The sequence below is a fragment of the Bison bison genome, unplaced genomic scaffold, assembly GCF_000754665.1.
Source record: "Bison bison bison isolate TAMUID 2011002044 unplaced genomic scaffold, Bison_UMD1.0 scf7180017864487, whole genome shotgun sequence".
In the NCBI taxonomy this organism is placed as follows: domain Eukaryota; kingdom Metazoa; phylum Chordata; class Mammalia; order Artiodactyla; family Bovidae; genus Bison; species Bison bison.
In genome coordinates this window covers 4,435,495-4,463,300 of record NW_011495047.1, presented here as the reverse complement: position 1 = coordinate 4,463,300, position 27,806 = coordinate 4,435,495, and the positions used below count along the sequence as shown (strand labels likewise).

General features: G+C 42.6%; 1 protein-coding gene across 1 annotated transcript in view; it reads right to left on the bottom strand.

The window, feature by feature from the left end:
- Positions 1–21,203: 21,203 nt before the first annotated feature.
- Positions 21,204–27,806, bottom strand: part of TNFRSF21 (tumor necrosis factor receptor superfamily, member 21) — a 51,177-nt gene continuing 44,574 nt past the window's right edge. Inside the window, exons 5-6 of the mRNA XM_010863228.1 lie at positions 24,181–24,409; positions 21,204–22,615 (exon numbers count right to left, since the gene is read on the bottom strand). Coding sequence (XP_010861530.1) covers positions 22,386–22,615; positions 24,181–24,409 — 459 coding nt within the window. The 3' untranslated portion in view covers positions 21,204–22,385. The remainder of the gene's footprint in view (positions 22,616–24,180; positions 24,410–27,806) is intronic.

Below are 27,806 nucleotides of genomic sequence, written 5' to 3'. Positions count from 1 at the left end.
TACCCGTGTTCACTGCAGCACCATTTACAACAGCTAGGATGTGGAAGCAACCTAGATGTCCATCAACGATGAATGGATAAAGCCGTGAGATATATATATATGTATATGTATGTGTATACTTTTATATATATATATACATGATGTAATATTACTTAGCCATAAAAAAGAACAAATTTGAGTCAGTTCTATTGAGATGGATGAACCTAGAATCTTTTATACAGAGTGAATAAGACAGAAAAAGAAAAAGAAATATCATATATTACTACATATATATGGAATCTAGAAAAATGGTACTGATTAACTTATTTGCAGAATGGCAATAGAGACACAGTATAGAGAAGAGACCTGTGGACACAGCAGGGGCCGGAGAGGGTGGGATGAACTGAGAGTAGCATTGAAATATACACCATATGTAAAATAGACAGCCAGTGGGAATTTGCTGTGGACCCAGGGGGCTCAACCCGGTGCTCGGTGATGACCTAGAGTGGTGGGTGGGGGTGGGGTGGGGATGGGATAGGAGGGAAGGCCAAGAGGGAGGGGACATACGCATACCTGCGGCTGATTCACGTTGATATATGGCAGAAGTAATGCGTGTATAGCAGATGCATGTATGTAACATATGTATGGCAGAATTAGTGATGTATGGCAGATATAAAGCACTTATCTTTCAACTAAAATTAATAAAATTTAAAAAAAGAAAGCATGAGTCCATTTAAAGAAAATAATAAGAGGAGGGTAGTTGTCTGAAAGATCAAAAATCAGCAAGGGGGAATGCTAATGATTAATTAATGATTATTTTTATGAAACATGTAATTAACTAAGATAAAAGGTAACAGAGCTGTAATTTACATATCTGTGCAGATAGTTGATGAGATGCTCTATATCTTCAGGTTGACCTGACTCGGTGAAAATGCACTGACTGGGTAAACCTTGTTACTGTAATCTCAAAAACCTCTCATTCCACTGTCAGTGAATTCATTTACACTTTGGACCTTGGGCTTAAACACTCACCTTTTTCTTTCCTTTTCATTTCTTTGCACTGATGAGCACTTAACTTTCTCTTTAACCTAGTTTTTTACCCTCTCAAGTGTAATTTGAGATTATACCTAATTTCTCCTACATCTCAATCAAGAAAACTCACATTCTCATTACCTTACACTCCACTGTTGCTTCTGGATCATCTTTGCAAAACTTTCTACCTTCTGAGCTCAACAAACTCTTCTCCCTTGAAATCCATGTCAGATTATCACTTTCTCTCCATCTTTGTCCTGCTGTCTACCAACTTTCAACTTATTTTTCCACATTCTGAAGACTATAACCACAGCAATATTTGAGTGTGACTGCCTTTCCTTCTGGAAAAATCTCTTCATCTGCTTTTTGCTGACTTTATGTTCCTCCACTGAAAAGGGGAGATTTCTTCAAGGTCCTTCTCACTTTGCTTTCTCTTCTCTCCCTGGGGATTTTTCACATCTTCAGCCATTACCTCTTTTCAAATGTCTCTCAACTCCACATTTCTTTTCAAACCTTCTCTGAGCTACAGGCTGGAATTTCCAACTGTCTCTTAGCAATGCCTCTGAAGTATCCTTCCTATCAACTCAAACCACATAGAAAATGATCTCACTCTTCCTCTAATCTAATTTCTTCTAATCCTGGCTCTCCCTCTGCACTCCTTGTCCCAGGGAATGGTAGTGATAAGAGAATGAATCCTCTTTCATCAGCCCTTAGCATACTTTGATAACTATGCATCTTAAGTGGATGATCATCTTACTGTCCCTACAGTTGCTCGACCAGACTATCCTGTGTTTCATTTCTCCAGTCACACTACACCCATTAACAGGACAGGCTACTAGGCTAATACTAGAACATGGCATTCTGTAGCCCAGGTGTTTTTCAAGGGTCTGTTTTGTCTATAGAGTGGAGTTAAAACTTTTTTCTTTGAAAGCCAAGAATATCCCCCAATCTATTGTGCCCCTCATCTCTTTCTATATGCACCCTATTTTAACCAATGCAGATTTCTTGATGTCACCTGAATAAACCATTCATTCATTCATTTAAGAAGCATTTATTAAGAGCTTGGTATTAGCCCACCACTCTCCTAAGTGTTAGGAATATAATGGTGAACAATAGCTCTGTATTTAGATTTAGATGATACAAGTATTGAAAATACAGTGTTGCCAGTACTGATCTAGGAGGATATCTGAGTACTATGGCATTCACCTAGAGGCTGCTGACTATGTAAGGGCAAGATTTGGGGAGTAGAGTAGGGAAGACTTCCTAAAAGAAGTAATAATTGAGCTGAGGGACTTCAAGTGGCTAAGACTCCAAGCTCCCAATGCAGGGGACCTGAGTTCTATTCCTGGTTGAGGAACTAGATCCCACATATGGAAACTAAGAGTTCACAGGTCACAACTAAAGATCCCTCAGGTGTCAGTGAATATTGAAGATCCCAAGTGCACCAACTGAAACCTGGTGCAGCCAAATAAATAAAAAATATTTTTTAAAAATAATTGAGCTGAGATCTGAAAAGTAAATAAGAACTATTTGGGGGACTTCTTTGGTGGTCCAATGGCTAAGAATCTGCCTTCCAATGCAGGGCACTCAGGTTAGATTTTTGGCTGAGAGATTACGATCCCTCATGGCACAGGGCAAATAACCCATGTGCCACAAGTAGAGAGAAGCCCGAGCACCGCAACCAAGACCCAACACAGCCAAAAATAAATAGATAAATACTTCAAGAAAGAACGATTTGGATATAATATGAGAAGGGAGTTCTATCGAGGGATGGTATGGGGAGGGAGGAGGGTTCAGGATGGGGAACACATGTATACCTGTGGCGGATTCATTTTGATATTTGGCAAAACTAATACAATTATGTAAAGTTTAAAAATAAAATAAGATTAAAAAAGAAAGAAAGAAAAAAAAAAAAGAATTGAGACAAGAAGGGATGGCCAGAGAAAGGGAACTGAGAATAGAGCTTAGGGAAAAAGAAATGTTGTAGAAACCAAAGGAGGAGTGAAAAGGCAAGAGTGGAACATGGCAGCCATGTTACCAAGTGGTCAAATAAGATGAGGATTAAAGAATTTCTGTTGGATTTTTTTTTAGTTTTTTTTGAAATTTGACCAAAATTTGTACTTTAGTTAATAATAATGTATCACTTGTTAATTTCTCTTTTTTTTAACAATATTTCTTTATATTCTCAATATTGGATTAGAAGTTTCAAGCCTCATTCAAATTTTTTTCAAAAAACTCACTAAGATAATCTTTCTAGGCTTTTAGCAGTAATATGCTATGCTAAGTCACTTTAGTCATGTCTGACCCTTTGCAATCCTATAGACTATAGCCCAACAGGCTCCTCTGTCCATAGGATTCTTCAGGGGAGAATATTGGAGTGTGTAACTATTTCCTGCTCCAAGGAATCTTGCCTCCTACAGCTCCTGCATTACAGGCAGGTTCTTTACTGCTGAGCCACCAGGGAAGCCAAGATGCCAGAATAAATGTACCATATCAAAGTTTTGAGTGACTATAAATTAGAAATCTAACTTTCTATTCATGCTTAGTCAAACAAGTTGCATGAAAATGTCATAAATTTTTTAGCTAGGCAGAAATTCATAAGTTTTCTAAAATATATATATTATATACACTATTTATATATGTGTATACAAGAGCTTTTCTGCTACACTTGATGAAGGCTTGAGAAAGAACAACAAAAAAATGAGAAATAGAGAAATTAGAAAACATAAACTAAATGAAATGGAAGCACTGAATATGAAATAGAAAAAGTGAAACAAGCTAGGTAAAAGTAAAAGATCATCATGTAGTCCAGTTGTTTTTAAACATGGCTGCTCATTAGAATCATATCTGGGGCTTTGAACATGGCTTTAAACATGGGGCTTTAAACATGGCTGCTCATTAGAATCATATCTAGGGCTTTGAAGAAAAAACAATACCTGGGTATTGTATTTTTCAAAAAATTCCAAGATGATTCTAATGTGCATCAGGGTTTTAAAAAATGATTACAGGTTTTTCTATTAAATTATAGTTTTAGTGATAAGGGCTTCCCTGGTGGCTCAGACAGTAAAGAATCTGCCTGCAATACAGGAGTCCCGGGTTCGTTCCCTGAGTTGGGAAGATCCCCTGGAGAAGAAAATGGCAACCTATTCCAGTATTCTTGCCTGGAGAATTCAATGGACAGAGAAGACTGGTGGGCTAGAGTCCATGGGATCGCAAAGAGTCAGACACAACTGAGAGACAAACACTTTCACTTTTACTTTAGTGATATAGAATTCTATTATTTTCTCTTGACCAATGATTATACAATTATTGAAATGAATAATAGTTGCATAATCACAATAGTAAAAGATGTTTATCAGTTTTCACAATCAATCGGTTCAGTTCAGTTCAGTTCAGTCGCTCAGTTGTGTCCGAGTCTTTGGGACCCCATGAACTGCAGCACGCCAGGCCTCCCTGTCCCTCCTCCTGGAATTCACTCAAACTCATGTCCATTGAGTCGGCGATGCCATCCAGCCATCTCATCCTCTGTCATCCCCTTCTCCTCCTGTCCCCAATCCCTCCCAGCATCAGAGGCTTTTCCAATGAGTCAACTTTTCACATGAGGTGGCCAAAGTACTAAAGTTTCAGCATTAGCATCAGTCCTTCTAAAGAACACCCAGGACTGTGATCTCCTTTAGAATGGACTGGTTGGATCTCCTTGCAGTCCAAGGGACTCTCAAGAGTCTTCCTCAACACCACAGTTCAAAAGCATCAATTCTTCAGCACTCAGCTTTCTTCAGAGTCAATCTCTCACATCCATACATGACCACTGGAAAAACTATAGCCTTGACTAGACACATCTTTGTTGGCAAAGTAATGTCTCTGCTTTTGAATATGCTATCTAGGTTGGTCATAACTTTCCTTCCAAGGAGTAAGCGTCTTTTAATTTCATGGCTGCAGTCACCATCTGCAGTGATTTTGGAGCCCAAAAACATAAAGTCTGCCACTGTTTCCACTGTTTCCCATGAAGTGATGGGACCAGATGCCATGATCTTAGTTTTCTGAATGTTGAGCTTTAAGCCAACTTTTTCACTCTCCTCTTTCACTTTCACCAAGAGGCTTTTTAGTTCCTCTTCACTTTCTGCCATAAGGGTGGTGTCATCTACATATCTGAGGTTATTGATATTTATCCTGGCAATCTTGATTCCAGCTTGTGCTTCCTCCAGCCCAGTGTTTCTCATGATGTACTCTGCATATAAGTTAAATAAGCAGGGAGACAGTATACAGCCTTGACGTACTCCTTTTCCTATTTGGAACCAGTCTGTTGTTCCATGTTCAGTTCTAACTGTTGCTTCCTGACCTGCATACAGGTTTCTCAAGAGGCAGGTCACGTGGTCTGGTATTCCCATCTCTTTCAGAATTTTCCACAGTTTATTGTGATCCACATAGTCAAAGGCTTTGGTATAGTCAATAAAGCAGAAATAGATGTCAGACAAAAATAAAAGATAATCACAATTGCAAGCCATAATGGGAACATGATTAACCTAATGATATAAAATAATTACATACAATTTGGGGAATCAAGCAAGTGATGTAGAGAGTGGATGTGCATATATACACGTTTTCATCCACCCAGCCAGTCTATGTCTTTTGGTTGATGCATTTAAACCATTTACATTTAAAGTAATTATCAATGTGTATGATCCTATTACCATTTTCTTAATTTGGGGGGATTTATTTTCTGTAGGTCTTTTCCTTCTCTTGTGTTTCATGTCTAGAGAAGTTCCTTTAGCATTTGTCATAAAGCTTGTTTGGTGGTACTGAGTTTTAACTTTTGCTTGTCTGTAAAGCGTTTGATTTCTCAATCCAATTTGAATAAGAATCTTGCTGGGCAGAGTATTTTTGATTGTAGTTTCTTCCCTTTTATCACTTCAAATATATCATACCATTCCCTTTTGGCTTGTAGAGTTTCTGTTGAGAAATCAGCTGATAACCTTATGGGAGTTCTCTTATATGTTGTTTGTTGTTTTTCTCTTGTTGCTTTTAGTATTTTACCTTTAATTTTTTTCAGTTTGATTATTATGTGTCTCGGTGTGTTCCTCCTTGGATTTATTCTGCTTGGGACTAAAAGCGTCCGTTGGATTTGGAATGGAGAAATCATTGATGACCTGGCCAGAAGCCCTCAGAGCAAGTGATGTCGACAGAAGCTGGATGGCAGCGGAGAAAGTGAAAATGACAGCCGTTCACTGTTGTCTCCGACTCTTTGAAAACCCGTATGTCCATGGAATTCTCCAGGCAAGAGCACTGGAGTGGGTTGCCATTCTCTTCTGCAGGGGATCTTCCTGACCCAGGGATCAAACCCACGTGTCCTGCATTGCAGGAAGATTCTTTACCATCTGAGCTACCAGAGAGAAATAAGTTAAAGGTGAGGCATTGCAATTACAGACAAATCTGAGGAAATTCAAAACCCAGTACATCTTTATGTTGTATCCTCATTTATACCAGTTTTTCCCTCTCCTGATTCTTTCCCTATTCTACCTAGACTGCCATCCCCAATTCTCTTCCTATTGAAAGCTTAGCCATTTTTTTTTAAGATCAAACCCTAACTTATCTTGAGCTGCTCTGCACTCTTGGCAGTTAGGACAGATTGCTCAGTACTTGCTTCATAAATCTTTGCTGAATTAGCCAACTGTCCCCACCTCATCACATGGAATTCCCCTTGTATGTCTGTTACAGCACTGGCTCTTTATTACCCCATAATCTGTTTAGTCATACATGCTTGCCTATACAACTTGACTATATGTTTTGATGATGAACTAGCTAGGCATCAGTCATCTTTAAGCCTCTCATAGTTTCTCAGTGTGTTGGGCAGTGTCATCATCCAAACTGAACTCTACTGGCTGCTTTCTATCTTGCATTGATATAAGCACATGCTATGCTTGGCATGATCTTTGTCCTTGGAGACAATGATTTTTAATGGTACCTATAACCCTAGGATTTGCTAGACTTATCCTTAATCTCTCAAAATCTTTCCACTATTATTCATATGCTTTACATATTCTAAATTCTATAAAGTTTTATCAAATTGGTTCTCTGTATGAATCAATACAAGCTAACTTTTTAATTCAAGGAAAACAGCCCATTCAACTCTTAAGCTCAGAAGACTCAAATAGCAGCTCATTAATGAAGTTAATCGGAGAAGGCAATGGCACCCCACTCCAGTACTCCTGACTGGAAAATCCCATGGATGGAGGAGCCTGGCAAGCTGCAGTCCATGGGGTCGAGAAGAGTCGGACACGACTGAGTGACTTCAATTTCACTTTTCACTTTTCACTTTTCACTTTCATGCATTGGAGAAGGAAATGGCAACCCACTCCAGTGTTCTTGCCTGGAGAATCCCAGGGATAGGGGAGCCTGGTGGGCTGCTGTCTATGGGGTTGCACAGAGTTGGACACGACTGAAGCGACGTAGCAGCAATGAAGTTAATATTCACCTATATCTCTCTTTCCAAAGAACAACATAAGAAATGTTAAACCAAGCCAAAATAGAAAAATGACATTGAACTTTTGAATTTCTAACCACTGAAACCAAAAGAATAAGTCATATTCTTAGATTCTACTTACTTCATGAGTATTTGGATTTGGCTAATTTGAAGAGGATAAGGACCATAGAGTGATAAATGGATTTATTATGTTGTAGACAGAAAGACTTTCAAAAACTTTCCCAAAAAAACTTAGTAGTTGGGGAAATTAAGAGCTACTTAAACTCTGTTAAATTCATACAATTGATAAACTAATAGTTTTAAAATATTTTAAAATTTATATTAGGCCTGTTTCATAATTCTTCTAAAATAAAATTTGGAACTTTTGTCCCTCTCAAAGCTACACCTTTCACCTCATTTTAAAGACAAAGCACAGAAACGGCCAACTCATCTCTAGGTCACTTAATAGACTTGGGATCAAAGTCCAAAGCTCTATGCCTTTCTTTTCTTCTTTTTCTTGGAGTATAGTTGCTTTAATGCAATATTAGTTTCTGCTTTACAGCAAAATGAATCAGCCATACATATATCCCCTTGTTTTTGGATTTCCAAAGCTCCATTTATTTAGAAAATGAAATTCAGAAGTTGTGATGGCTAAATGCTAGTGTCTGACACAATGAGGTAGTGAGAATCCAGGAGACTGCAGTATTACTCTCTGTTCTTTTCTCTTGGTGTGAAATGATTCATGCCTTTAAAATGAGAAGGAGAATTCCCTGGTAGTCCAATGGTTAGGACTTGGTGCTTTCATCACCAGGAACCTGGCTTAGATCCTTAGTCTGGGAACTACTTAAGTCCTACTACTGCTTAAGATCCCACAAGTCCTGTAGAGTGACTGGGGAAAAAAAATGAGAAGGAAAATATCCGTGTTGTCCAAAATTCCTGGAAGACTCAATAAGTGGAAGAATTTCTTGTACTGATTCTTAGTTACCCCATTTCTCTACTTGCCCCCAGAGTGCTTAGGTCAAGGCTATTTTTTCAGTTGCCAGAGACAGAAACAAAAATAGTTAAGAGAAGCCATGTGATTCTGGAGTAAAGGTAGGGAAAAGTTCAAGTCAGAGTTAAAATTCCTGGAGTATCAAAGGAAGAGAGAGGCTGTCTCCAAATACTGACGGTGTAATAGACATCCAATTAGTACTGATTTGATTAACTGATTGCTTGTTTAGCAGAAGTGAGACCTCAGCTTCTTGGGAAAGATGGCAGGGGTCACCTGCCGTTTATCATTGACCATGGCAGTGCTGGCCCAAACTCAGGAGACCTTCATGTCACTTCAGGAATAGTGACAGTTTAATGCAGAACCAATTGCAGTCTCAAGGGGCTGTGCATTTATAAGGTGACTGACCTGGAGTTACAGGTACTATTAATAGCCTCAGCATGGAGCAAAGTTAATAAATCCAATGCTAGAAAGAACTACAGAGCCTAAGAAAGAGCAAAAACATCCCCAAGGAATTGACATCCACTCTCCCTCATGGTGCAGCATTTTTGTTGCATCGAGGTGACTAGATGGTGCTGATTTATATTTGGTCGAAGAGTCCATCAAACAAGTAAGGCAATGCGTGGTGGCTCCAATCCAGCTCTTTAATTCTGCCTTGCCCTCCAGTTTAATACAACAGCATTTATTAAGCACGAACTTTTACTGAGTGCCAACAGTAAGACAGTTGCTGCTGCTGCTGCTGCTAAGTCACTTCAGTCGTGTCCGACTCTGTGCAACCCCATAGACGGCAGCCCACCAGGCTCCCCCGTCCCTGGGATTCTCCAGGTAAGAACACTGGAGTGGGTTGCCATTTCCTTCTCCAGTGCATGAAAGCGAAAAGTGAAAGTGAAGTCACTCAGTCATGTCCGACTCTTCACGACCTCATGGACTGACTGCAGCCCGTCAGGCTCCTCCGTCCATGGGATTTTCCAGGCAAGAGTACTGGAGTGGGTTGCCAGTAGACTGTCTTTTTCTCTCTTGCCTTTTCATGATGTCATCTCTCCATCCATCCTGTATCAGTCTCCTTCTTTCTCTCTCTCTCTGTCTCTCTGTGTGTGTTTCTGTCTCTCTCTCACACACACAAACACGCAGCATGGCTAGCAATTTTTTCTGCCCACAAGAAAACCATCCTCAGAGTCTATGAGGCATCGCTTGAAGCAGTTGTAGGGAGTAGAATGAACAACAGAACCTCAGCTCTCAGGAAAGGTATTGGCTGGGAAAACAAACTGGCTCTTGTCAGTGGTCATTTCCTGGTGGCTGTCTTAGGATTCCTGGGCAGTGCTAACTAACTCATAACTAAGTCACGATAAGCAGCTCACTTCCTCAGCAGCTACACACACAGCCTGGACCCGCCATTCCGGGTGCCAGCTGTTGAGCTCATCCCCAGCATCCTTGACTGATGCCTCCTTCTCTCTCCAACATCATCTCCCACTGCCCATGAACTCTGCCTCAGACAGGCAAGCCCAGGCTCATCTGAGACCCCATCTTTCTCACATGAGTCTTGGCCCATGTTCTCCTGAGAAATCTCCCTGAGTCCATGCCACATACCAAAGCCTCCAGTCTTTGCATCTGTGAAACCAGAATTGCCTCTACAAAGCTCCCCTGAGCCTATCAGCTCCTACAAAGGAGGACCCTTGTACCACTGACAGCCTGGCCCCTCTCTGGGTAGTTATCACATAAACCTCTCTGCAGGGCCCATCACCTGTCTCTCTTAGCCAGACTGATACCTTCCTTCAAGCTAAAACCATGGCCTGCCCTGGTCTGGGACAGCATCGTGGGTCATGCCAGAGTCTTGAGGACCTGGGATACCCATCTCCTGTTGTGGGTCAAGAATAGCAAAGAAGAAGATCTGGCTATCCAAAGAAAAGGGGTAGATCCAAGGGTCTGGTAGACTCTCTAACTTAGGGACCACATGAGCCCATTAAACATATAAAATTCCCCTTAGCTTTGTCTCACCCTAGGGCCATTTCATGATGCAGGAGGATTCCAGTGATAAGGGCACAGATGGTACATTCATGGAAGCTTCTTGGGAGAAGTGTGGTTCAAATGCATCCTCTTGGAGAGAAATGAGTCAGAATCACAAGAAGCAGAGATGTGTGTGTGTCTATGTGTGTGAGCATGTGTGTGACTCTTGTTTGCAGAGGTGATTCCTACACAGAGGTGGCATTCATGTGCCCTCCCCGGGCAGCCGCAGCCCTGGTTGGAGCCAGGACTCTGCCTCGGCCAGGGCTGAGAATGGGACGGTCCTCAGGGGATCCAGAAGGATGGAGTTGGAAAGGATTTAGCAAGACTTGCCCACTCTGCAACCATTGCCCGATGGAGAATTAGGAGCTGGAGATGATGCTTCCCAGGTGGCACTAGTGGTAAAGAACGCATCCGTCAATGCAGGAGACATGAGACACGGGTTCGATCCCTGGGTCAGGAAGATCCCCTGGAGAATGAAATGGCAACCCGCTCCAGTATTCTTGCCTAGAGAATCCCATGGGTAGAGGGGCCTGGCATGTTACAGACCATGGGGTCGCAAAGACCTGGACGCGACTGAGTGACTTAGCAGGCAGGCACAATGACACTGAGCCAAAACCAGACTCTGACTGAGTGAGAAAGTCAGCTCAGACTCTGTTCCTGACCTGCGTGGGGTGGGGTAGAGATGCCCACCAGGGGCCTTTGTCATCTCTAAGACACCACCAATGACTGAGAGAAGGAGGCATGTGGCTCACTCTCTCGTTAAGTCACCCTCCCAGGCTTGGCAGCACACAGCGTCTTTCCAAAACTTGCCCCTAGAAGCTGGCAGTGGAATTTCTCCTCTGTGGCTCCATGTGAAGGAGCCAGAAAAAGTTAGAGACGGTTTTGAGGAGGGCAGTGAAAGAACAGGAGGAAGTAAGGGCTGCACAGAGAGAAGGGGTGTGAGATGAGCCACAAGGAAGCTGAGGTCAACCCTGGGCACATGATAGCAGAGGCCAAGTTGAACAATGCCTTGTCTCGTCTCAGCAGGGGCGGAGAGCCGGATCAGGCAAGTTCTGGGAATGGCCTCTGAACACTCCAGCCTGATGGATCCTTTGGTTCCTGGGACCTGGAAGTGGCAGGTGAGGGGACGGGGTGGAGGCAAAGCTGGCGGTAGGATGAGTCCCAGGCACACCCAGTCGGGGTCCCCGGGAAAATCATCCTTCCTAAGGAGGCTGCTGTCACTGCACCTGGGGGCCCAACGTCGGACTAGGACCCCTCCTTCGGGACTTCTCATCAACCTTTGGCCTGAACTTGCCTAAGACCAAGACATCCTGTGCCTCAGCCAGCCTAATCCTCCTGAAAAATGCTTTCATCTCACCCCTCCCTGGATCAGATCACTCTCCTGGCTCCTGACTGCCTCCTGTTTCAAGTCTCAACTGCTCTGTCCCCTGGCAGGTACCCCCCAGTCCACCCCCTGCCTCCTTGGCATCCTCAGATCCCACCCCTCCCTGCACACCTACTCTGCTTGCTCATTCCTGACTGCCTCTCCCCATCTTCTTTTACCCAGGACATCCTGTCTTCTTTTCTCCCTGCCTAAAAATAATCGGCTTATCCATCCCAGGATGGCTTGCACTGACTTCTCCCATGAATCCTGCTACTTTACCAATTCACATGGAACTCTCTCTTCTCAAAATGTCATTGCAACAATCCAGCACATACCTGGGAATGCAGACTGTGCTCTGGGAAAAGCCCACGTTGACTCCTGGGAAGCGAGATGAAGAGTCAGTGGTCTGACTCCCAAGTCTTTTGGGCAGGTTCACTTGGGGCATCCAACAGCCTGTATGACACCTTTGTGCCCATTAGAAAGGGGTGCCCCTAGACTTCCTGGTGGTCCAGTGGTTGAGACGCCTCCTGCCAACACTGTTTCGATCCCTGGTCCAGGACGATCCCACATGCTGGAGGGCACATAAGCCTGTGCGCCACAACTACAGAAATCCGCATGCCCGAGAGCCCACGCTCCACAAGAGAAGTCCCTGCAATGAGAAGCCCTCACACCACAACCGGGAGTGGCCTCTGCTCACAACTAGAGAAAGCCCATGCAGCAGTGAAAACCCAGCGCAGCCAAAAAGAAAGAAAGAAAGTGGTGCCCCTATTTGCACACTGGTACACAGAAGGCCTGGTGCCAATCCCTGGCCTGCCGCCCCAGCAGTGTACCCTGCGGCAAGTCCTCAGTTTCTATCAGTCTCAGTTCCTCATCTGTGAAAAGGAGATAATAGTGCCTACCCCACTGGGCGGTTCTAAGAATTAAGTAAGAAAACTGATACAAAGTGCTCAGCATTGCAAGCATGGATCTATCCTGTCGGGTGTTACTGTCAGGAGCCGTCACTGCCTCTTTGATGAGCTACCTCCAGAAAGAGGAGAGGCATCAGTCATTTCTCAAGACGGCCACTGTTACATCTGCCTCCCTTTCTTCTTTTTCCTTTGCCGTCATATCACCGCATCTCATGATGGGCAACTTGAAAGACCCTGGAGCCAAAAATAGTATATCTGAGGAGTTAGGGGATCAGATTTAGCCTAAGGTAATCCAGGCTTCAGGTATACAAGAGAGAGAAAAAGTTAACCTCTAAAATGGGAGAAAGGGAGTGAGAACGTTGTCCCTAAAGCCAGTATTCAAGAACAGGAAGGTAGGAGGACTTCTCAGTTGTGAGACCATCTCTTCCAGAATAAATCATCCATGAACTGAGCCAGGGTTCAGGACAACCAGGATTCAGACTGAGGAGGAAGCCGGAAACACAGGGACAGTTGCGCTGATCACAGTATATATGTGATGCCTTCCTTGTCAAGTATCCAACACATTAAGACATATATACATATGCGGTTAGTGCATCATTCAGCTTGGTAAGCTACTTTATCAGAACAGACCTCATATTCTCAATGAGGATTTATTTTGTATTTTTTATTATGAATAAACAAAAGCAAAAAAGTTTCATAAACCCCAGGGTATTCATTACCCAGATTCAACAATAGTCCACTCATGACCAGGGTTCTTTCATGGATAGTCCACCCTCTCTCTTCCCAAACCCACATTATTTTGAGGCAAATCCAGAAACACTATCATTTCTGATGAGAATTTTTTTTAAGGAAAGGGAGAAGGGACATATACCATTTACAAACATTAAAGCAAAGCATATGTGGCACTGAAGAGACAGGATGAGCACAAAGTGACTAGTTGTACTCCTTTTAAACTGATTTTCCACTCTATATGTACACCCTGTATTTATTTACTAATTTTTTTTTTTTTTTTTTTTGTCCATGCCTCTTGACTTGCTGGATCTTAGCTCCCCAACCAGGGATTGAACCTGGGCCACAGTAGTGAAAATGCCATGGCCCGGTCTGTGGCTGAGTGTGGCTGAGTTTTGAAGAGTAAGAATGAATTAGCCAATAAAGCAGATGGAAGGCAGTGGAGAATGCAGGAGGATTATTTTAGGCAGAAGAAGCAGCCTTGACAGAGGTCTATGAAGAAAATTTGGGGTCTATTTGGGAAACTACAAAATGTACCATGTAGCTGGACCAATAAATTTGAGTGGCTAGAGGGGGAGAACAATAAGGATTGTAAATGTCGAATTAAACACAGTACAGTCCTTGGAGGATAGTATGGATTGGTTGGGGTGGGGACTGGTTGGATTAGAGCTGGTGGGAGAAAGGAGGCCTGCCACGATGGAGACACAGCTAGGATGCACTCTGCAAGCACCTGGAAGTCTTTCCAACTTCCACAGAATCTCCTGGGAAAACATGCTCCCAAGACTAGCATATCTCTTTGCTGGTTTACTAAAGACCTCCTCCCACAAAGATTTTTCCTTGATAAAGAACCTACTTGTCGAAGTAGGCATAAGACCCAAGCAGGCACATTTATTTTGTTTGCAAACATTTGTTTTCCCTGAAAACATTTTCAAAATAGAAGCTAGACAAGATCTTATTATTTTTATCTATTTCTTCCACTTGGAGCAATAAAACAGATGTTAATTGGGATGTGTGCTCAGTTGCTTCAGTTGTGTCTGACTCTTTGCAGCCCTATGAACTGCAGCCTGCCAGGCTCCTCTGTCCGTGGGATTCTCCAGGCAAGAATACTGGAGTGGGTTGCCATGCCTTTCTCCAGGGAATCTTCCTGACCCAGGGGTCAAATCTGCGTCTCTTATGCCTCCTATATTGGCAGGTGGGTTTCCTACCATTAGCCGAAAGGCAGTAATATAGATAAATCACTTTTATGGTGGTTGTTTTGATTAGATTGACTGTATCTGCATTGCACCTGTGGAAATATATTTGCACTTCGTAGTCTAAGAATTGTTTAATCATGTAGCTGAGGCTTTCGGTTAGATCTGTAGAACTTGAAATCTAGAGTTGACCAGTTGACCACTGGACTGGAGTATGTAGATAATCATTCACCATGGAATCATCTATTCTATCATTACTGCCCCAATTTGCTCAGCAGTTAAAAATTTCACACTTTGCACTTGAGTTGTTGCACTTGACTGCTTTTAGAGCTCAAGGGCTAGATGGATGTTTTTAAGTTTCATGGGTCATGAATCTGAATGCCATGAAGTATGCAGTAGAGTGTTTTGGAGTGAGAAATGTGATTAAATGACCTCTAATGTTCCTTCCATTTACATAATACTCTAGTCCTTGGACCATAGAGATCTGGAGCTATGAAATTTAACTACATATGTTGTTTTTTAAAATTATCACTTTTGATGTTCCTTAAAAAGGAAAAGGCTAATTTCTACCTAAGAATCCTAGTATGGTCAAAGAGAGACCGTATACCGTGGGACAGGCGGTGTTTTGATGGACACCCTCCCCTTGGGGGGCTGGCAAGGAGAGTCAGAAGTGGGTTGGGGTTAGAATTAAACTAAATTTCAGAAAGATGACTCAATGACCAGTTAGGTGGAAGTGTTCATACTGAGTTCTAGTTTCATATTTTATGAGCTGTGGGTTCAGGGACCACCAAGAATCTCGTTCCAGAACAGTTCCACTTTCCCTGCATCCAGCTGTGACTTCATCTGCACTCATTTGCTCCCCCTTTGAATCAGGGGCTCACTCACCCATCTTCCTCATTTCTGGTGATTTTTATGCTGATTGTATTGTCTTGCTTGGTTCTGTGAGTGTCTGTTCACTCACCTCTCACCTTCATCCATAATGGCAATTGTGCCCCCAACTTGAGGGCTAAATCTGATCTTGGAAGAAGTAGGTCTATTTGGGGAGTACTTAGGGCTTCCCTGATGACTCAGCAAGTAAAGAGTCCATCTGCAATGCAGGAGACACAGGAGATGCAGGTTTGATCCTTAGGTCAGGAAGATCCCCTGAAGGAGGAAATGGCAACCCACTCCAGTATTCTTGCCTGAAAAATTTCATGGACAGAGGAACCTGGCAGGCTACAGTCCAAAGGTTGCAAAGAGTTGGACATGACTGAGTGACTGAGCACACACACAAAGCATGTATTGAGCTTAAAATCCCTATTTTTTCAATCTCCCCACTCTCAAATCATCATGAGGGGGGCTTCTACTCCTATTTCCAATCTTTGAAGGGCTGCATGTGCCATCCATGTTGCTGGCCTTCTAGGTACTAACATCCTGCCCTCTGGGCATTGACTCACCTCCCACCCTGCTCCTGCTGGTGGCCACCACTTAATTTTAAACTGGTCAGCCTTGAAAATTGTCCTTGACCCACAAGTTCTTTTTTAGATCCTTGGGACACAAACCCTCTGGGACCTGCCTCCAACTATTTCTCCCAGCTGGGCTCCTACATGAACTTTCAGATTGTCTTGACTCAAGCTAGGCTCATAATCCATAGTCCATAATTTCCTAGTCTGTCCCACCCACTGCCAAGCCTATGACCCTGGACTTGGTTTCGGGCCAAGGAGAAAGTGAAGGTGAAATCTCTGGCTCTGCTAGAGCCTTTCCTCAGTTATCAGCTCCACATTGTCACTTTCTAATTGCTTTTCTCTCATCTCAATTTTCTTTCTAGTATGTCTGAATCCTGGTGTCTGACCCAGAGCTTGACCTGACCATGGTAACAATGTCTGTCTTATGTCTCTTGCTTCCTTGGAACTCTCAGAGCCTCCTTAGCCCTGGGATACTACCTTACTCTGATAGAGAGCACAGATGTGCTCAGACCTTCCTGATCTTTTTTTTTTTTTTTTCCTTTGCCAGGTCTTAGCTGCGGCAAGCAGGATCTTTGATCTTCACTGAAACACACAGAAATCTTTTAGTGGTGGGGCCTTCATTATGGCATGCGGGATCTTTAGTTGTGGCATGTGGGATCTAGTTCCCAGATCAGGGATTGAACCCAGGTCCCCTGTATTGGGAGTGTGGAGTCTTAGCCACTGGACTACCGGGGAAGTCCCAGACCTTTCTGGTCTTAACTAACAGCAGCTGTAGGTTAAGGACTTCTGATCCCAAATCCAGTGTTCTTTCCAGGATGCCACAATGTCATGATTCATATCAGTGCCCTAACCTCCCACCTGAAAACCACAGGCTCCCTGGATGATATCCAAGGTTCCGTACAAAGGTAAGGACTTTACAATTTTTGCTAAAAAAAAGATTGGATTTACTTTTCTCAAGTTGAGGGCCAAGGTAGGTTAGCTGCTGCATCTACAGGACTGGACAATGAGATTGACACCCCAGTGGTCCAGGGGTTGCAAAAGTCTGAGATTCTACGATTCAATCAGTGCAGCTTTTATGTCTCATGATACCTTACTTCATTTCTTTGAAAATTGGTAAACCTTCAATCAAATATATATGGAAACATAAATCAGCATAACATCACTTCCCAAGTGTTTTTGTTTAATTATGCATTCATAACATCCCTTCCTAAATATTCTTGATTAATCATACCTTATATATTATGCTTAAAGCCACAAGAATTGATTAGTTGCAGGTGGGTTCATCAGAGCAATTAAGCCATAAATTGTTGCCCCAACTGGACTTGATAGTGTATACATTCCTAACAGTTATGTAACACGTTAAAGCAGGGTTATGGGTCCTAAAGGGTTTCCCAGGTGGCTCAGTGGGTAAAGAATCTGCCTGTCAATGCAGGAAATGCGGGTTCAATCCCTGAGTCAGGAAGACCCCCTAGACGAGGAAACGGCAACCCACTCCAGTATTCTTGCCTGGAAAATTCCATGGACAGAGGAGTCTGTCTACAGTCCATGGGGTCACAAAGAGTCAGACATGATTGAGCATGCGTGCTCTGGGGCCTAAAGCAAGTCTGCAGAGTTGAGTGCAACTGGTGACAGCAAGATTCCCAGGTTACCTCCCTGTAAGATTTACCCATCAGATCTGGGGTAGGGCTTTAGAAGCACACTCTTGATTCACTCTTATATCAGCAGTTGTCCAAGCTGAAAACATCAGGATCTCCTGGGGAGCTTTCAAAAACACCCCATCCAGGGACAGGATGTCTGGGTCCCATCCCTGAGATTCTGACATAAATGGTCTGGAGTTTAGCCTGGGCATTACATTTCTCAAAGCTCCCCTGGCTGATTCCAGTTGCTGTAGGTTCTGACCAGGATTGCCTGACTCTGGAAATCTCTTTGGATCATCTCTCCTGTGGAGTTGGTATAAACTTCTCTCATATAAGTGCTATTCTTTGTAAGCCTCCTTGAAACCAAAGCTTAATCTCACACTGCTCAATGTGATCTGGTGGCCGGCAGCATCCGAGTCCAGGTACCTACCCCCACCCCCAACAGCTGAAACAGAATCTGCACTTTAACAAGATCTTCAAGTGTTCCATTGCTTATTAAAGTTTAAGGAGCACAGCAAAGTGGCCTCAAACTACGCATTTCTAAAAGCTCCCAGATGGTGTAGTTGGCTGGTCTCTGGTCCACAGAGTCAAGAATCTAAACCACTTTTGTCAATGTGGCCCAATGAGGGTGTTCAGAAAAATTATGGGGGAAGCTCATTTTCCATGTCACCACAAATCTCCTGAATCATACTGTCTGGAAATCTACCTTGTTAACAACCTGCTCATTCCAAGATAATGCTTGCTTACACAAGAGGAGCACTGAGGCACAGCCAATGTCTCCTGAGAGTGGGAACCATTCTCTCCTTTGAAAAACCAGCCCTCTCTAATTGTTTCAAAGCTCCCCTGCATTTAGCCTAAATTGGCCCACAGGAAACAGCATGATTCTCTATAAAGAAAAATAAACTGTCCCTTCCTTAGCCTTTCAGATTACTCAAGATAGTGTTTCTCTTGCCTCCACGGATTTTCATCAAGTGTAGATTTCCCAACAATTGCTCCCCTTCCTGTTTCTTACTCTCCTGTCTATTCCCCTCATCCCTACACTGGAGACCTTCCAGTTTCCCAGACCCCTCAAAGTAAGGCAGCTCCAACCAGAGAGAAAACCTCCAAGGTGAGCAACGTAGTATACGAATCATATTATCATTAACTCTGACCAGAACAAGCTGTTTTTTAATAGTGCAACTAGCCTTAGCTTTTTTTTTAAGAATAGCTATATATGTCGTATTAATTCAATATTAACCTTCTGAAATCCCCAAAAGATGGGGTATATGTATACATATAGCTTATTCACTTTGCTGTACAGTAGAAACTAACAACATTGTAAAGTGAAGTGGCTCAGTCGTGTCCGACTCTTTGCGACCGCATGGACTGTAGCCTACCAGGCTCCTCCGTCCATGGGATTTTCCAGGCAAGAGTGCTGGAGTGGATTGCCATTTCCTTCTCCAGGGGATCTTCCTTACCCAGGAATTGAACCCGGATCTCCCGCATTGCAGGCAAACGCTTTACCAGGGAACATTGTAAAGTAACTATACTCAAATAAAAATTAATTTTTAAAAAATGTTAAACTTCTGTTTAACCACAATTCCTATGTTCCTTTCCCCTTGCGTCACCAAGAGCTGTCAGCCTATCGCTATACTTTCATAATTATTTATTCAGGTTAAGTATAACATTTTTCCCTACAGTGAAAAAGTGAAATTGTTACTCACTCAGTCGTGTCTGACTCTTTGCAACCCAATGGAATGTAGCCTGCCAGGCTCCTCTGTTCATGGAATTCTCCAGGCAAGAATACTGGAGCAGGTAGCCATTCCTTTCTCCAGGGGAACTTCCCAACGCAGGGATCGAACTTGTGTATCCTGCACTGCATATTCTTTACTATCTGAGCCACCTTATTCATTCAACTTAAGTATAGCATTTTCCCCTATAACCCAGATACATTTCATCACCGTGATCTCTGACAAACGTGTACTGGTTCAGGTTCTAGTACTGAAAAAACAGTCTCCAGATTCAAGTTCAAGTCTGATCTCTACAGCTCTTCTGTTGGTCCTTAAGCAAGTTCCTTAGCCTTTAAAATAAAGCCTACTTTTCATCTATAAAAAGGCATAATAGCTCCTATCTTATAGGATAAATGTGAGAAGTCACTGCAGCCTACCAGGCTCCTCCATCCATGGGATTTCCCAGGCAAGAGTACTGGAGTGGGTTGCCATTTCCTTCTCCACAATAAAGTATAAAGCTGTGTAAATAATAAACAAAAGCATCCCCAAGCTATGAAGAATTTACAAATTTAATAACCACAATGCTGACTCATTCATTCATGTCTTCCACCCCCACATAAAGTAAACAGTGCTCCTGAAATTTTATGAGAAACAAACAAAAATCTGTCTCTACTACCATCCAGGACCCATTCTGGTTTAGCTTTTCCTTTTGTGAAGAGTTTCTGTGCTCTGTTGACAAAAGAGGAAGGGAAACCTGGCCCAAGAGCCGTGAAACCAAATCGCAGGATGGCTCTCTAGAAACCAGCCACATGGAAGTAGACAAAAGCAGAAAACCCCTTTCATGTCACTGACATGGGTGTCAAAGTGTTCAGACTGGGTATCTACTTCCAATTTCTTACTTAAAGAGGAACTCAAAGTTGCTGAGGGTTCTGACTGTGAGAATTCCGTAGAGCCAGGGTTCCCAAGCTAAGGGGGATATGCAGGGAAATGTAAACTATAACATAATAGATGAAATGGAAAGTAATATGTCCCACCCACATAAGATGCCATACTTCCCAGAAAGTTCCCCATAGTTATTCAGGGGCAATGGGGCTTCATACAGAAGTCTGTGAACTTGTATAGATCCACCCACGAGTGTTAGTTTCCTAGATGGAAATGAGTAAGAAGCACAGAGTCCAAGGCCTAGTCAGCAATTAAACCTCTCCACCTCGAAATCCTCACTTCTTAAAGCAGAGACAATTTCAAAAGCACAAGCCTCAGATTCATCTCCACAAAACTAGGAAACGCTTGGTCACCTTCAACGCTTGGAAGTCTTTGTCTATGAAATTTCCAGGTGCCTTTTCAAACACAAATCTTTGCTAATATGCATGATTCACAAATTAGAAAGGCTGAAGTTTTTATTTTTTTAATTTTTGAAATGCTTTTTTCTTTCCTTCTTGGGTCGTGTTGGGTCTTAGCTGCCTCACATGGGTCTTTCGTCGAGGTACGCAGACTCTCCGGTTGTGGCGAGTGGGCTCTCTAGTTGTGGCCCACGGGCTCCAGAACACGTGGGCTCAGCAGTTGCAGCATGGGGGCTTAGTTCCCCGACCAGGGATCAAACCCAGGTCCCCTGCATTGCAAGGCGGATTTGTAACCACTGAACCACCAGAGAAGTCCCTAGAAAAGCTGAAGTTTTTAGAATATACTTTTCTAAGAGACTGATTAAAGAGTTCTGCCTTGAACACACAGATAAGACAAGGATTAAATATACTTCAACTACTCAAGTAACAAACACCTAATATTTATTAATAAATTAGTACACTTGAAGGCATTTTTCTGATATCAGTCCCTCACCATTATACCCACAAACCCCACCCACACAAAGGGAGTCCACACCACCTCTGCTAGAATCCATCAACTGAGCATCAGATAGCACGTCTATAAATGGGAGCAGAGTTGCAAATATATCAGTAAGAGTTCTTACAGCTGCAGCCATTTTTAATTAAAGTGATTGAATGAAGGAAACCCACCAAGACCAAGGCCTTGAGGGCAGACTGGACCTATTGACTATGTGTGTATAAAAAACAAGACATCTTGTCAAGCAAAGCTGGGCAAATTCCCTTTGGAAAAGGTGCCGGTTGTCACCAGCACTTCAATTGTGACTTTCCAAAGTGCAGCAATAGGTTCCAGAACAGCTCAATCCCTAAATGATGAAGTTCAAGTTCTTTGGTGGCCTGGTTGTCAAGCCACTCGAATAGTAAAGTCGTGATGGCTTGTGAGGACTTCATGTCTCCAGCCCAGAGCAGATTAGCGTAAGGGGAGCACAAGTAATCAAGCATTCAACACGGTGTCCAGGTGAAAACCATACAATCAGCAACAGTGTGGTCAAGTTTCAGCCATGAATATGAACTATCCAAAAAGGCATATTAAAAAGATAACTCAAAATCTAATTGCATTACAGTAACTCAATGGGGTCTTACATTTCTCGAACCCTTAAGAAAATCCATAAATGACGAATAATAAAATAGTAATAATAAAAGCAGAAGTGGATTTTGAGACACAAAGACGGCTTATAGCATTCATAAGATGCCATGACACTTTTGAGAAGTTAAGAGCCTCACAATCCAGTGTGTGAGAAAAGCCACACTGCCTTTGTGGTTCATTAAGTGAATTTAAAGTGCACAGAACAATTTTGAGAATACATACAAAGGCAAAACAGAGAAAATAGGGAACCTAAAAAAAAAACTTCAGTGGTGGATATTCTGAAACAGTCGAAAAGGCTTATATGCTAATTTCCCAGATGGGTTTTTAAAAAGAAAGAACTCAAAACACTGGCCATATACTCCGTTAAACACACACGCGCGCACACACACACCAAAAAAATAAAAATTAAAAAAGAAAAAAAAAAACACCACCCTGCCACTAAATTGAGTAATTTCCAGAGTGCAGTATTCCTCATGTTCTACAACAGGTCGGGAAGGTGACTATAAACAGAGTCCAGGAGGGTCTGGCTGGCTTCCTGGCTCTTGACTCCAATGATCTCAAAGAGCCGATCCAGCTTGTCCTCGGCCTGCGGAGTTTCTTCAATCACCCGCAGCTCCTCAGGGTTCAGGATGTGGAGCATGTCATCAAAAATAGGCTGCAAGTCGCAGGGGTCCAGGCGCACCTGCCGCAGCACTGTGTCCTTCTTTTCTGCAGGGAAGAGAGGGGAGAGGACAGCTGTAAAGGGACCGCGTTAGGGAACAGGAGGGTTAAGGTGACAGTGATCCCCTCCCCAGGCTGTCCCCACCCCTGACAAGGTGAGGGAGTGAAGCTCTGGCACATTGTAAACAACACGGTGGGTTTTGCCAATATTGTGCATAAGATAACAAGCAAGACTGGCCTAAGGATATGCTTGATTGGGTTGTTAATGGAACATGACATTTTGCCTGGACTCAAGTGACTTCTAAGTTCTTCCAAAACTCAGGAGGATGCTGAAATACTTAAAAAAACTTAAAAGAAAGAAATGTCACTACTTTTCCCATCTGTAGTGTGTGTTAGGAAGCAAAGATCAGCCCAGTCTTTCCCCCACAAACATTCCAAGTTAATAATCAGCTCATCTGACTTTCTAATTACACTGTTATATTTTGGGCTTCCCTGATAGCTCAGTTGGTAAAAGAACCTGCCTGCAGGAGACCCCGGTTCAATTCCTGGGTCGGCTACGCACTCCAGTATTCCTGGGCTTCCCTTTGTGGCTCAGCTGGTAAAGAAACCACCTGCAATATGGAAGACCTGGGTTCTGGGTTCGATCCCTGGGTTGGGAAGATCCCTTGGAAAAGGGAAAGGCTACCCACTCCAGCATTCAGGCCTGGAGAAGTACATGTGGTCGCACAGAGTTCGACACGACTGAGCGACTTTCACTTTGTTATATTTTAAAAGTAAACTTCTAAGAGCCAAGGCACATAAATAAAATAATGCTTTGTTGGGTCATATCTTAAAATGGGGTAAGAAACTAAACTATTATTACCATTATAAAATGTATTCTCTAAAAGATGATATGTACCAAATTACAAACTAAAATATAAATCTTTATAAGAATAAATATATGACTATATAAAATATAAACATGTAAAATAGAATATACTTTATAAATATGTAAACTATAACATAAAATATAGCCCTTTCAGTAAAATATAACTGGTGTTACCCAAACTAGGAAATTTCTAACAAAAGTCAGTCATCAATACAGTATACCTGTTAATTCCCTACCCTGCTATTCAGAACTGCAAGTAGCAGATTATTTACCAAAAGCGTCAGTCCAGAATCTTTAAAACATTATTTGCAACCAAGCTTAATAGAGCGAATTTTAATTTGAGTCAATAAAACCTATACTCCAGACTCTCAAGATAAGTTATACTTTAAATCCCTGTGTTCTACAAGCCTGGTAAATAATTTGCAAAAAGGAAAAAAGAAAACCCTGCCAGACTACACGTTATCGGACTTTCCCCGAAACACTTGATAACATCATGAAGACTAAGGGTGACTGATACTCCTGGACACAGGCTCCCAGCCAGACAGGAGGGGCTGTAAAGATTTTCCAGGCAGGTCCCGGGTGGGTAATGATGTAGTTTCTCACAGGCTAGCCTCACCTCAGAGGCCAGAGTAGGTCATTCAGCTGATCCTACTCCTACTGGAACGAGGAACTGATAGAGAGAGAGATCCCAGGGGCTGTTCTGGAGGAGACTTAAGAACGAATGCGGGTTGCCAGCCATCTGTACCTTTGGTTATAAAGGAGCCATTCCTGCTCAGCGCAGAGGACCCGCTGGAAGTGGAGTCACAGCGAAGGAGGGGCTCAGACTCATCCACGAAGAAGCCCTTGTTCTTGTCCAAAGGGGACGGTTCCACTGTCAGGAGCGTGGAATTCTCAAGTTTCGTGTTGGGGCTGGGGATCGGGCTGGGGCCGAGCGGGCTGGGGCTCATGGGGAGAGCCAGCTTGTCAGTGTCCAGCTGTGGGAAGAAACAAACCATTGTGAACTACATAGTCCAAAATTATAGAAATTATAATGGACAAGAATCTGAAAAGGAATATATATATATATATATAACTGAATCACTTTGCTGCACACCAGAAACTAACAGAATATGGTCAATCAACTCTACTTCAACTGAAAACATAAACATAAAATTTTTAATTAAAAAATTATAGAGAAAAATGAAATTAAAAGCCCTTTCCAGACACTTTTTGTTCCACTTAACATTTTATAGAGAAATTCTCCCATTTTGACAGTCCATAACTTACATTATTGCTATCTAGCAATACATACACATACACACAGACTCATAAACCCTTCAAAATACACCTGAGGATTATGTATGAAGATTAAAAATGAGGAATTATGTGTATATCAAGCTGTTACCTCACAGGAGTGTAACTGGACAAGAAAGTGAAAAGGAAGATCCCCAACCTACAATATAATTTTGTACCACTGGAAATAGGTTAGATAATATACAGCATATTCTTGTCTGTTTCGAGATGAATTTGTGTGCCCCTAAAACTCATATGTTGAATTCATAACTCCTGATACCTCAGAACATGACTGACTATTTTGGGAGACCAAGACCTTAAAGAGGTAATGAAGGTACAACTGGGCCCTCATCCAATGTGAACAATGTCCTTGTAAGAAGAGATGAGGACACGGACACACAGAGGGGAAGCCACACGAAGACACGGAGAAGATGGTCATCTTCTGCACACCATAGAGAATCAACCCTACCAACATTTTTATCTCAAACTTCTAATCTTCAGAATTGTGAGAAAATACACTTCGGATGCTTAAGCGTCCCTGTCTGTGATACTTTATCACGGCAGCCCTTGCAAACGAATATACCGTTCTCTTTACAGGTAAGGAAAGAGGCCCAGAGAAGATAAGTGACTGTCTTCAGGGCACTCAGACAGGAAGTGGCAAAACTCAGACTAGACCCTACATCTCCTGATTTCCATTTCAAACTAGCTCTGGGACTCAACCGTGTGGAGACCAGGTAGGATGATGCCATGGTGGCCAAGTGAGGTATAACTGTGGCTTGTACCAGGATGCACATGGAAGATGGGCAGAAGTGACAAGCAGTATCACCCCATTTTGCAGGTGAAATAACTGAGGCCCAAGAGGGCACACAGATCCTGGGAGAAAGCCAATGTTCAACTCAGCCCAGCTGGTTATCTCTACTTGCCCTTGTCATTTGACACCATAGGTTAGAAATGTGGCAGGCACTGGTGGCATCTCCCAGTCGGTTGACTTATCTTTTTATTTGCTCTTCTGGCTGGGAGGGATATCCGGGAGCCAGGTGGCCAGATGACACAGGGCAGGGTTCAAGGGATGATGTGTGCTCTTCCCAGAGCTATTAATCACCCTCATTATAAACCTCATGACTTGACTCCATGCATGTCAAGCGAAACACTTTCAAGTTCCTCAATCAGGAGGACACTGACCCTCATCTCAAAGCCTGACGCTGACCAGTGGTAAAATGTACAAAGAAAAGCACAACTGCTTCTTTTACAACCTCTGAGCCCAGATAAATTCTTGCAACTGAGTGCAGATTCTGAAGACCTCTGAAGATGGCGCGTCTAATGTCCCCAAAGCATCTGTCCCCTGTACAAACCACCAACATCCTGCTTCTGCTGCCAGTGCAAGCTTAAGATTTGGATAACATGCATTCCCACCAGTCCCCTTCTGATCCACAGCCAAGCTTTACAGATACTTTTTTTTTTTTTTGTGGACCATTTTTAACGCCTTTAGTGAATTTGTTACAATATTGTTTCTGTCTCATGTTTTGGTTTTTTGGCCTGAGGCATGTGGTATCTTAGTTCTCTGACCAGGGATCTAATCTGTACCCCCTACACTGGAAGAGCAAGTCTTAACCACTGGACCACCAGGGAAGCCCTTATAGATATGCTTTGAAGATCTGAATTCATTAGGCCTTGGCATGCGCCCCTCCTCCTTGAAAATGCACATGGCCATTCATGAACTCAATTAGACAAAGAACACTTGTCTACACTCCAGTACACGGATAATGCAGTCAGCCAATATATAGTGCACTATTCTTGCTTTAAAAAGAAATTCCCACCCACAAGTCACATGCCAACAGACTAAGAAGTCCACCCACCTGTTTCCTGAACTCAGTTCATTATTTAATTTTCCCCCCATTTTTACCAAAGGATCTTATCAGTGGAAATTAAGCACATGATTCCCAACACAATTTGGAAAGACAGAATGCTGAAGCGGTGCTGTCCAATCATTAGCAGTGAGTCGAGTGAATGGGAAAATGCCACTAGGAATGGTTTTAGCATCTCCACAGTAGCGCTCACAATCGACTGTTTGACAAGCATCTTTCTAGAAAATCAGTTTTGCTACCAAGTAGAGATATCTGTTACTAGGTACAAGATACACAGTAGTTGGTTGCATTCCAGATTTCTCTAGAGTTACCTGCATTTTTTTGCCTATCAGAAAAAGAAAAAACTGCCCCTAGAAACTTCTTTCCTCCCTTTATTTTTCTGTTGACAATATCTATCAAAATTGGTTTGCAACACTGAAACTCAAACATTGTATTACCTGTGCTTTCTCTAACAAGAAATTGAGGCTTGGACTTGCGTGGTGGTACAGTGGATAGGAGTCCACTGGTCTGGGAAGATGCCACATGCTGTGGAGCAACTAAAGCCTATGCTCGACAAATACTGAGCCTGTGATCTAGAGCCTGCGAGCCTCAACTACTGAAGACCAGGCACCTAGAGCTTGTGCAACAAGTGGAGCTACTACAATGAGAAGCCAGAGTACTGCAACGAAGAGTATCCCACGCTCACCACAACTAGAAAGCCCCCATACAGCAAGGGAGACCCAGTGCAACCAAAAATAATAAACAACAAAAAAAGAAATTGGGGCTTCAGGATGTGTGTAATAATTAATTCTTTATCAGTTCAGAAAGTTCATGGTTCAGTATTGAGTTTATAGCAAATAAAGAGCACTTATAAAAAGATTCAGGTACTAAAAAAGAAGAAATGCTCTAAACAAGAAAGCCAGATGTCTACAGAAACAGGCTATATCCTCCTGGAAAAGATCTGAACATAAACTTATCAAAATATCCACAAAAGAGATCCTGAGTAACTTAGTTTATTCCTTTTTCTTCTTTAAGCTTTCCAAATGCTCTACAGGGACATTAACTTTTTTAAATTAATTCTTTTATTGAAGGATAATTGCTGTACAGAATTTTGTTTTTTTCTGTCAAACCTCAATATGAATCAGCCATAGGTATACATATATTCCGTCCCCTTTGAACTTCCCTCCCATCTCCCGCCCCATCCCACCCCTCTATATTGATACAGAGCCCCTCTACAGGAACATTGATTTTTATA